The 12,104-nt window shown below is 47.7% G+C and overlaps 1 protein-coding gene across 50 annotated transcripts in view; it reads right to left on the reverse strand.

Annotated features, from left to right (window-relative positions):
- The window catches only part of RBFOX1 (RNA binding fox-1 homolog 1), a 1,595,659-nt gene that overhangs the window by 47,063 nt on the left and 1,536,492 nt on the right, over nt 1-12,104 (reverse strand). For all 50 annotated transcript variants that reach the window (XR_016225946.1, XR_016225944.1, XR_016225945.1 and 47 more), the window contains one exon: nt 9,793-9,925. Coding sequence is in view for 45 of the 50 variants with exons in the window: in XM_070063963.2 (XP_069920064.1) it covers nt 9,793-9,925 (133 nt within the window). In the remaining 5 variants the exon portion in view is untranslated. The remainder of the gene's footprint in view (nt 1-9,792; nt 9,926-12,104) is intronic.

Below are 12,104 nucleotides of genomic sequence, written 5' to 3' on the forward strand. Positions count from 1 at the left end.
ACGGTAGCTGTTGTTAATAACCTTCCCCTGATATCTTCCCATGGAGTTTCCAGATGATTTACGATTCTGGCAGAGGACCAATGAGCCCCGCCGTCGAACGAAGCCAGGGTTTTAACAGAAGCACAACTTTGATTACTGAAGGATCCCAGCAGGTTTTTGTAGCGCAGTAGACCCACACGTAAGCCGAGCATATTGAGCAAGGGAGGGTCATCCACAACAACACAAATACACACACACACACGCACACACCCACACATGCACACGCACACACACGCACACACTGCAGCCGCGACACTGCTTTGCTGGAGAACACCGTAGGGCACTTCCCAGAGCTTTTGGGAGTTGACTGACAAAACCCCAAGTGCCATTATCCTTAAAACGTGGCAGGGATTTCACAGGCTAAGAAGGTTGGGGGAACAGCTTTCAGCTCTTGTTCACTCCTGATCCGGGAGGGCTACAGTTCACGGGAGCACTTGTCAAGCAGCGTAAAGCCCTAATCCAAGATGCTGAGGTGTGCGGCTTCCTGAGCTGTGCTTTGAATTCTCGCTCGAGATTTCCAACACAAAAAGACAATGTCTGTTGGGGGTCAGAAGGCAGGGCCAGCCTCCACCAGCAGGATGTGGCACAGATCCGATGAGACATGAGAGCGACAACTATTTAGTTTGGCCCTAAAACCACAGAACTGGTCTTTCAGCCGAATCAAAACAGCTTCCGCCCCACTCCTTCCTGCTGCCACGCCTGTGCACATGCTAGGCCTTGTGCTACGGACGCCTCTTTTCCCCATACCATCTCCAAAAGCAAATACCTCTGCACCGAGGGCCACACAAAATGGGAACCATGTAGAATTTGAGTCAAACTGCAGTCTCCCCTGTCCACAGTTCTATGCCCTTGGATAAATCACTTATGATACTGGAGACTCATTAACTCACTGTGAAAGAGAATGAAATCTGCAGGCACGTGTGTGCCCGTGATGCAAACCTGCAACTTAGATACTGCTCACACAACTGAACACGCCTAATGCTGTAGCCCCAACCCTGTCTTTGTGGCCAAACAGCCACCTAAAGCTGAGTGATTCCTCCTATCTGTGACCAGGGACACCCGTGTTCACACCCTCATCTGCACCATTCATCCATTTCTAGTTCCTATTTAAGGCATTTGTACACGGGGTTCACTTCACATTGAAAGCTGTGCACCCAAAGGCCTAGTCAGCCTTCTCACTCACTCACTGTTCACACATGATTTTGTACCTAGAAGGTGTGCAATAGCTATCTGTTGAGTGAACAGTGCCCTTATTGTAGAGCAAAGGTTGGGCACGAGGAGGTGGCAGACAGGGACAGTCATTTATCAGCTCTAAGTAGAATCCAAAACACACTGGGAGGAGGAAGCCTACAGTCTCAGGCCTGGGTAGGACTTGGTTAGTCAGCATCCATGGCTGGTGTTGACGGAGGGGGGTAGGAAGGAGAACAAAACATAAAAATAGGAACTTGCAGACAGGTGCTTGGTGCTGGACTGAGAACACAGCCTGCATCCCATAGCAGAGGGCCTTGATTAGAGTCCCAGCTCTGCTCCTGATGTCAGTTTCCTGATAGCCTGCACCCTGGGAGGGAGCAAGTGGTTGGGTCCCTGCCACTCACGTGGGAGACCCAGACTGAATCCTGGGCTCCTGGCTTTGGCTTGACATAGTCTGGGATGTTGCAGGCATTTAGGGAAATAGAAAATGTCCCTCTGTCTCTGCTTCTGTCTACCTTGCAAATAAATTGAAATGTAAATAAAATCTTAAAAAAAACACAAATAACTTGTGTCACTCAAAAAAACCAAAGCAAAAAGTAGACCATGGATTAGGAGGCCAATTCAAGAGACTAGACAGGAAGTGGTACAAGTATTAACAAAATATTAAAATTTTCACATACACACACATATATGTATTTCCCATGTACATATATGGGAAACCATGCCTTTTTCTAAATATGTGCATAGCGGGACCTGCTCTGTCCCTGCTCTTCTGTAAGCACTGGAGAGAACAGAAGAGCCCAGGCCTTGGGGGCTCTTCCATAGGCACAGAGGGTGGGCTAGTAGAAGAGCCACCTGGTGTGGCTGAGGCTGAACTCCGGATGGAAAATCCAACCTTTCTTCCATAAGGACAAGTGACGCACTGTGGCCAGTTGCTGACTCCATGTAAAGCCAATGTGTACCAACAACTTCCGCAAGTGAGAAAAGTACACACCTAGATGTCCACCTTTGAGGACTCTGTGCTCAGAGGAGCAACCTCATTGCCTTGCTTTGCCATCCACCATGGACCGAGGGAAATTACTCTGGGCATGGACATTCTGCATTCAAGAGACACTGAAGCAAACAGAAAGTGTGACCTAGCGTCCTCATTTTGACAAGTTCAGGTGAAGTGAATACGAGTGTTTCTCTCTCTCTCTCTCTCTCTCTAAAAGATGTACTACATCCCAACCACTATGCCCAGGCTTGAAGAGCAGGACGAGCAAACTCCCCCACCGCACTGCACCTGCCCTCATGGAATTTCTAGGGATCTGGGGACACAGTGACAAGGCCATGCACACAGACTGTAAAACTGAAGCTGTGATCAGAGCTACAGCAGGCAGGCTCAGAGGTGCCCTGCATGTGCGATGGAGAGACACAGCCAGCAATGGAGATGTGAAATCCCAACAAGTGACACAGGAAGCTGGAAGCTTCAGCTAGCAGAGAGAGAGGCAGACAGGTGAGACAAAGGGAAGAGCCCAGGCAAAGCCCCGTGGCAGGAAGGCACCAGCTGCTCGGAGGGCCTGGAGGAAGGGCATGCTTGGACCTCAAGGAGCCTCAGAAGCCCAACAGAATACGGCAGCTTCCAGGAGAAAAGAAGTCAACAAAATTAACTGTGATTACGAACCACACTGTGAAGGGCCGGCTTGCTTTCACGGAGTGCAACACATGCGTGTTTCGGACAGCAATGAAAGGCTGCATGAGTGATCTACCTTCAACTCCAAAAGACGAGGAGTTGACAGAGTTGTCCTCGCTGGTGTTGTGAGACGAAGCCACTTGGCAGCTGTGTGATGTTTCTCTAAGTTACTAACGGCACAAGCACCATTACTACCACCACTCATAGGTGCAGAGCAATCGCCCTGGGTCAGTCCCCAGTCTCAGCACTGGGCATGCTCAGCATCTCAATGAACCCTTGTGACAGCCCATGTGATGGGCAATGTTTTGTCTTTACACAATGAACTCTTGCGGCACCCCTATGTGATGGGCAATGTTTTGTCTTTACACAATGAACTCTTGCGGCACCCCTATGTGATGGGCAATGTTCTGTCCTAACACAATGAACCCTTGTGGCACCCCTATGTGATGGGCAATGTTCTGTCTTTACACAATGAACTCTTGCGGCACCCCTAGGTGATGAGTACACATGAAGAAAGTAACCAAAGGAAACTAGGTCCTGATGTAGCTGGGACTCTACAGCTGGTGGTCTGGTTCTACAGCCCAAACTTTTAGCTCCTTTGGTAGGCAGTGGTGGGCAAACTTGAGCACACATCAGAATCACTTGGAGACTCCCTCAAGCTCGCAGACCCCATGCCACACCCAAGTTTCTGATTCAACAAATCTGGATTGCAGAGGAGGAGCTAAAGAAGTATGTTTCTAACAAGTTGCAAGGATGTTGGTGCTGCTGATCCAAGGACCAAGAGAATCACTGCTTTGTGGCAATCATCTCCCAAGTGCTATTTTATTTCTATTTGAGACAGAGCTGATGGTAATCCTGTGTCACTCAGCTGTCCCATTCTGAAGGAGGAGCCAGGTCTAGGCAAGCTCTTCCACACAGTCTCACGCTGGTTTCCAAGAATACACCCAAATCCACCTTAAAGCCTCGTCCAACAGGTGCACTGCAGAGATCAGTTACGTGGGGAAGTGAGAGCAGGGTTCTAAGTGCAGGACACAGCTAGAGATAAATTAACCTCAGCCCAGTCACAGGAGATGGGAGTTGCTGTCATGCACTGAACAGGTGCAGCCCTATTGTAAAGCAGAGATGGTATGTCTAGCCACACAAAGGTAATTGTATTGCTTGTCAATCACTCTGGGATTGCAATATGCATTTGCAAGAACATAATGCCAAGCACATCTCATTTTCTTAGAAAGGTAGTAGCAGTAGTTAAATATTTGGATGAATGTAAGCAGGGAATGATTGCAGTATAGCAAATTAGTTTACTTTCAAAAACAAAAAGAACTAAAATATAGGATGCTCCAAACTATACAATCTGATTGTGTAATATAATATCCACCAACCACAAATATATTCTTGTAGGAAAGGTTATTTGAAACTTCTCTACCCTGTTGCTCTTGCTAACTTGAAAATAAATTAAAATTTTAATGTGCTAAAATATAACATTTTGAATGGAAAGCAGGTGGGTCTATGGACTCTGTGGTATTTGTACAGAAATGTGTGTATATATGTTTGTACACATATTCCTAGAGAAAATACAGTATTTAAGCATGTTATCAAAGGTGTCTCTGAAATTCCTCTTCCCCTAAAAAAGCTTTAAAAACATCAACTTTAAGCTTTTCCTCTGTACATCCAATGGAGAGACTTTCTGGTTACTTTAACCGGCACTGTGGTGTAGCGGGTGGAACCGCGGCCTGCAGTGCCAGCATCCCATATGGACACTGGTTCGAGTCCCGGCTGCTCCACTTCCGATCCATTACTCTGCTATGGCCTGGGACAGCAGTAGAAAATGGTCCAAGTCCTTGGGCCCCTGCACCCATATGGGAGTCCTGGAGGAAGCTCCTGGCTTCAGATCAATGCAGTTCTGGCTGTTGCCCTCAACTGGGGAGTGGAACAGCGGATGGAGGATCTCTATCTCTTTCAAATAAATAAATACATCTTAAAAAGAGAAATTACCCTCTCTCATAAAATCAAAGTTAGAATTCTAGGCAGTAGTCTGATCATGGGTAATTAAGACCTTAGTTCCTAGTGTTTATATTAAATGAGAAAGTTCCTAAGCATCAGATACACTGGTTGGAGATCTGACATTCAGAAAATAAAACTAGAAAACATGGCTGATTTACAAACAGAAAGATATACAAAAATAGTGCCAGATTCTGGTGTCAGAATTCAGGTTTTTGTAAACTGGAATCTGCAAACATCCCCAAGGATCTACTTGCAGGGTTCATTCTTGCACTGGCCAATATCAGAAGCTCTCTGCTAGACTACTTCTATATCTTTGTTTTACTCAAAGTAGCACGCAGCCTTGTAAACATACTTCAAACAGGCTAACTCTGGGAACTTGTGCACAGATGTGTCAGAATTAATTACCTGAGAATGTGTAGAACACTTTTACTCAAAGATTCCCAGAGAACAAAGTCCAAAACCCTACACGGACACTGCATGCTTAGGTAGGATTTGGGTAGGATTTTTTTAAAGGTCCTATGGTGCCCCATTATAGCACCCTATTGTGTCCTTATGCAAGATAAATGGTATAGACTAGGCACTTGATTTGTAGCTGTTTAATAATTAAGAAGAAGAACATGGTGAGGCCAATCTCACGGGGTTCCTCCGGAAAAGGGAGGGGTCGAGCTGCAGTCTTCTAACACTGGATTCTGCAGAGTCTGGAGGCTTTGTCTCCTGCGTCTCCAAGTGCTATCTTGGTCCACACATCATCAGTTTTCAAGCTCCTTTGAAGAGTAATTACCCAATGTTCATTTCTCCCAAATGTGAGCCCTAAGGAGACAGACCAGACTTTGTGGTTCCTCTATCAAATTCAACTCCAGGATCAAATTCAAGGAGAGATATGGAAAACCTCATCTATTCAGCTCTCTGTGAAACTGTTCCCTAGCTAATATTTTATTTACAATCTGTACATTCCATCAACAATTCAAGTGCCTCTGTCCAAATCCATCTCTGTGGCTTGGGGGTAGTGGAGGTCTGTGAACTGTGGGTGCCTCCCAGCAAGAAGGTAAATAATGCATAGAGGGAGGTGTAAGATTCACCTGTGTGTTGTACACAAGCCAAAAGGGCATTGAAAAAGAGGAGAGTGCGGGCAGCTAATAAAAATTCAATAACTCTATCAACCTCAGCCTAGAAGCTACAGTTGACTGAACCTGTGGCATACAATGGGACTTCCTATTTGTAAGCTTGCATGCACGTCCCCACTACACCATCTATCAATCCTGCAAAGGCAGGGCCATTCTTCACTCTCCTTCTAAGGAAATTGACTCCATAGAGGTTAATTGAGCTACTAAGGTTTATGAGATAGGATTTGGGGGCTCAGTCTAATCTGCCTCAAACCCTAGGTAGGACGGCACGAATCCTAGCCTGCTCCTTCTATCATCACATAGCCTTTTCCATCTGTCTGAGCAATCAACAGGGACTTGGCTGGATGGGTTTAGGGTCTTCTACTTGTTTTGAGGATTCCTTCATCATCCTCAATACAGTCCCTGCCCCCAGAAGGAATATTTATGCATTAATGTCCTTAAAGCATTCAATGTAGGCAGGTGCAAGAAAATAGACGAGGGCTTCTTCAAATCTTGTGTTGGAAGGAGCTTCAGAAAATATCACGAGTTGGACAGAAACATCGAATCTATAAAAGGAAATGGGTGAGTGGAAAGGCATCCTTAGTGGGTCTTATGTGATTATCTTGATGTTGGGAATCACCCAAGGCTCTACAAGTGCAGCCAGGGAGATGTGGTAGCATTCACCCCTTTTCTGTGGAGGGCTGGGAATGTAGGAGCCACCATGGACCTATGACACATGACACACTTTTGGTTCGGATTTTAGCAACCACAGAGATTCACGGTAGAAGCTTCATGAAGAACAGAGGTTTAGGTTGGCAGTTAAATAGCTCTTCAACTGATGACAGGAGGAAAGTAAATAGTTCTTTAATAAATTTAAATTTTATCTTAGGAAAGAATGGGATCATCAGGTATCAAGGAGACTCACAGAACCAGATCCTAATGTGGCATCTCAGGAGATGACTGGACTTAACTGTATCCTTTATTTTTCTCTCTCCTGGGAAGTCTTTCTAAACACCTATGGCTTGGATAAGAACACATTTTGGTGTTGACAAAATACCCTACCTTACCGCCTACCATATTTAACAAAATTATTAGCTTGAATGTCACCAATCCCCACTCTGACTGGAAGAAATACCTCAAAAGATGCTATTTGTCTCTGCCCATTTAGCACTCCCCCAACAAACAAACAGACAAGTAGAAATGAGCAGGGAGCTGAGCTGACTAGGACTGAAGAAAGATGTTAAACACAGAAATCTTCCTTCAGAAGATTTCCTCCAGGAGATTCCCACTAGCTCTGCACCACCTGCATCCCAATGACATCATCTCCTGGAAACAGGAGTGGGTCTCCAGACACTTGGCTACCTGCCTCCACAAACTCAAGGGCGGGCCCCTCTCCCCCAGCCAGCTCTCGTTCTGTGGCTCGCTCTTCTCTAGTCTTTTCCAAGATGAGCTGGTCCCATGAATCCTTTAAGATGCCAGAGCACTCCAGAGAGTCTGAAATCCAAGGGAACTCTCAGGCTATCATCTGAATTCCCTTCTTTTCGACTGAGACTCTGCTCTCAGATTTAGGAAGATGTGAAAACCTCCCATGCCCAGCCCTTGTGGAACCCTCGGTGGAGTCCTGCTCAGAGTTCTTAGTGCTAAGTATGGTTGGAGAATCCTGGCCATACTACTGTCACTACAGAGGCACAATCCACCATCACAACCAAAATGATTAGGCATACTGATGGAGTATTACAATTAAATCCCTTCAGCAGTAGTCAGACACACATTGTTCCACCATTTGGAAGCGCTTGTGTCTCTCCCTGGCGATTGTGGCATTAATTAGTTATGCATGGGTATTCCCGGCAAAGAGCAGGTTCATTATAAGTTAGAAAATTTCAATTTTATAGCAGGTGTGTTATGCTGAGATTTTTATAAATTGTTCATGTGAGGATAGGCCATATAATTTTACTTTATTATTTTTTTTCTGTTCAGTATAGTGTGATGCTGAGGGTATACACAGCAAAAAGCTACAATTACCATGTTCTGAGGTAAGGTAACGATTTTCAGACAAACCAACGTGGCAGAAACCTGCAATTTCGCATTTATAGCTTATGAATCTTGCTTTCATAATTACATGAGCCCAGAGGGTAACTTGTTTGTTTCTTTCTTCCTCCATAACTCATTATGTGACCTTGGGAAAAAAAAAAAAAAACCTCTATCGCATTTCTGGACTATAAAATGGGCTCAATACTATGAGGATGTAGAAGCAAATTTTACTCTCAATGATACCTTAAGACATATGGACAGACAGATAAGGTTTCTGACTTGTACATGCATTTTGGAGGATGGGGAGAACTTAGGGCCAGCTGATCTCTGGTTTGTTATTTTCTGCCTTTTTTTTTTTTTTCTGTAACTTTGTCCACTAGGAAGCTGTGAGTTGACTCAACTTTAATTACGCAGGAAAACTGAAAAGCCTTGTCTTCGTCCTTTGCACTCTAGTTTCATTTCTTTATACTCTCAACTTTGTTTTATTTGGAAACACCTCAAATGCTCTATGCTAGAATGGGTGAGACAGGAAAAAATGATGAAAAATATTTCCTTGCCATCATCAGTGTGATGGAACATTGACCCAGGCTAATTCAGGTGACATCAGACACATAAGCAACAGAGCTGTTGAAAACCACATTTAACCCTGCCTGCCAGTCCTGAGGGTGGCTATATTCTCTCTAAGGACCAGGAAGCCAGCTACGGGTCAGAGAAGCCTCCTGGCAGATTCTCTTGGGTATTGCTGACTTTCCCCCAGAGTAGGGTTTCTGTACGGCAGCATGGTGGACAAGTTGAGCCTAACTACTCCCTGTGATGGAGGGACGGCCCTGCATCCCTGGACTGTACCCCTCGATGGCCCTGCATCTCGTGCTCCTGTCCTGACAACCAGCACCGCTGTTTTCCTTACAAATGTCCCCCTGTTCTAGGGCCACTGCCGTAGAAGCATCCTTCCCTCTCCTATCCTAAGGGCCAGGAATGTTCTCCTGGTGTCTCTAACGAAGGGCAGGAAGGGTAGCACCTCAGCATTGCCAGCCACTATGTCAGCGCCTTTTTTTTTTTAAATAGCATTTACCACCATTTCTTGATGCTCACTTGGCCACACCGAAGTTCCACATAAGGACCCAACAAGCAGCCGGGAGCAAACCCATCTGCATTCCCCTCACAGAGGAGAAAAGAAAGCCAATGCGTTTGTGAAGCACAACCAAAAAAGCATCTTAATTCCAATTCCACTCAACTCTTGCATGTTTGCCTTTGACGCAACACCCAGGTTCTCATCTCACACACAGGTTCATAAACCTCAAAGCACAAGGCGTCTTTGGGGAGGGCAGCGACTACACCCCAGCGATTTTTATGTATGGAAACCTCACATCCCTCCGTGGAGGAATTCAGGGGCAAAAGTGGTCCAACCTCCTTAATAACCAGATGTTTGCAATCATCAGAAATACATCTTAGGCTGTAACCATTTCTCTGTTCTCCAGCATTCAGTCTCAAAGAGAATTTACATAACAACATGTGACATGTCAAATGCTTAAAGGTACCAACCATGACAGGACAAATTACACTCATTTTTCAACACTCTTTGCAAGGTGCACCACTTCAGGCGCGCGCCGGGCTGCATGCTGGGGCCTTTCTGGAGGCGCAACCAAGACCATCATGCGCGGGCAAACAGCTCCGTGCCTCCGGGGAGGGAAGGAAAGAGGGAGGGAGGGGTGGTGCAGGGAGGCCCGCCTTGGAGGGGGGGGCTGCCCCACTTACCCGCCGTAGGCCGGGATCGGGGGTGGGGGCGCCGCAGCCCTGAAGGTGTTGTACACGGTGCGCCCGCGGCCTCGGAGGTGCGCCCCTCGGTAGGCGGCCGCGGCGGTGGCGGCTGGATACGGGAAGCCGGGCACTGTGGGCGAGAGGAGAGACAGAGCAAGGCGGTCAGATGCACACCTGCCCTCTGGGCCACCTGTTCCAGGGCCTTGTCCCTGCAGGGCCAGGTGAGGTCCCGGCTCCCCACCCTGCTGAGATCACGAGACAAAAGGCAGAGAACGGCTGGGTGGGACAGCAGTCACCGGAGAACAGGGTAGGCGACCAACAGAGGAAGGCTCGCTACACAGACTGCAAGGTTAACAGAGACGCACACGCAATGTCTTCTCAACCACTGTACTCCAGGGGACCCCAAAGCGTTTGCGTGGAATGGAACGAAAAGTGTATTCTGGTGCAAAAAAGTTGTGAAATCCATGCCTAACTTTTTTTTTTTCAAAATAAACATTTTCTGGCTGGCGCCGCGGCTCACTAGGCTAATCCTCCGCCTTGCGGCGCCGGCACACCGGGTTCTAGTCCCGGTTGGGGCGCCGGATTCCGTCCCGGTTGCCCCTCTTCCAGGCCAGCTCTCTGCTGTGGCCAGGGAGTGCAGTGGAGGATGGCCCAAGTGCTTGGGCCCTGCACCCCATGGGAGACCAGGAGAAGCACCTGGCTCCTGCCATCGGATCAGCGCAGTGCGCCGGCGGCGGCCATTGGAGGGTGAACCAATGGCAAAGGAAGACCTTCCTCTCTGTCTCTCTCTCTCACTGTCCACTCTGCCTCTCAAAAAAATATAAAATAAACAAACATTTTCCATAAAATTTCTGAGGACCCTTTGTATGCATGGATGTCAAAACACTTTGCACCAAAATACACTTCCCTTTTAATTCCATTTCCTTGAACTTTTTAAAATGCCTGCACATGGGGGCTTCCCAAAGTTGGTGGAAAATTCACAGTATCTTTGAAGTTCATGAACTTTCTGAAGCCCCTTGAGACATGTGTAAATGTACATCTGGATGTGTACGCCCATGCCTGAGTGTATAGTATAAATATGCATATTGTACATATAAATACAAGGTGTATCCACACATTTCTGTATCTCCATGCAAGTGCATACGTGTGTATTTGTTTATCCATACGCACGCATGTCCACATACTAGTAGCTACCTTGGGGCTGAGTGCACCATGGTTGGTTGTTTATTCACACCTCTTTCCCCACCCATCCCATTCTTATTTCTCTTTATGCAGATGCATGACCTGTGAGGATTTCTCACTGAAGTATTCCCACACATACACATACCACGGGTGCAGTCACCACTCACGTCCCGAGAAACACACTGCTACCAGCATCCAGGAGCCCGCTACCCTCCTAAACAGCCTTTCAAAGCAAACACAACAGCCAGATTTGCCACCAGAGAAGTCTGGGAGCTTCTTCCTGTTGAGAACAAAGCGTGGCCAGGATTTCCTTCCCTGGGGGAAAGTTCTCAGCGCCGTAATGAGGAGGCACACGGGGCATTAAGCTGGATAGTTCCTCGGGACCCCTGATACTCCTTCCTGGTGGCTCCATCTGGGACAAGGTGATCCCAGCTTGCATGCGAATCAGGACGGCATAGGGTCCGCAGCGCCTCTGGGAACCCAGCTCTGCCTTCAAGCTTCCCTCGCTTCTCCGAACCTCAGGAGGCTCTCACTACGCTGACCACGCTTGGCCCCGGCAACCAGGCAGGGTATCCCAACCACATCCCACAGAGGGCAGGCCTCCTAGGAAGCCGCTACGCCAGGTGAGCCACAGAAAAGGCTCCGAGCTCTTGCCCTGCACCCAGCACACACACACTGCCTTCCCCGGGCTTCCGCAGAGCACCTGACCTCTCAGGAGAGGTCACCATCTCCACACTGTGTCCAAGAAGCAGCCCACCCACGCCTTCCCACTACACCCGGAATCCGCTCCACGCACACTTCTGCAGGTACTCAGTGAGGTGCATGTAAAAAACAAGCAAAAAGGCACAAAAGGAAGCTGGAGGAAGAAGTGTTCCTGAGAGACCGCAGGGCAGCCACGGGCTGCTCCCCAGCAGGCTGGGGACGGCCACGTTAGTGACCTGGAGACCTAAGAAATACACACTAGGTGTCCACGTGGTACCAACCCACAGAACCTGTTCTCAATCCCATACCACCTCCAGGAATCACATGGACGGGAACCAACCCAGGGGCCCTGAAGCCCGACTGGCTGTTGTGACCCAGAGTGATTGGGATGGGGAGAGGCCGCCCGGCCTGATGGAACCTATCAC

The sequence above is a fragment of the Oryctolagus cuniculus genome, chromosome 19 (assembly GCF_051225735.1).
Source record: "Oryctolagus cuniculus isolate XC-2025 breed Fujian yellow rabbit chromosome 19, ASM5122573v1, whole genome shotgun sequence".
In the NCBI taxonomy this organism is placed as follows: domain Eukaryota; kingdom Metazoa; phylum Chordata; class Mammalia; order Lagomorpha; family Leporidae; genus Oryctolagus; species Oryctolagus cuniculus.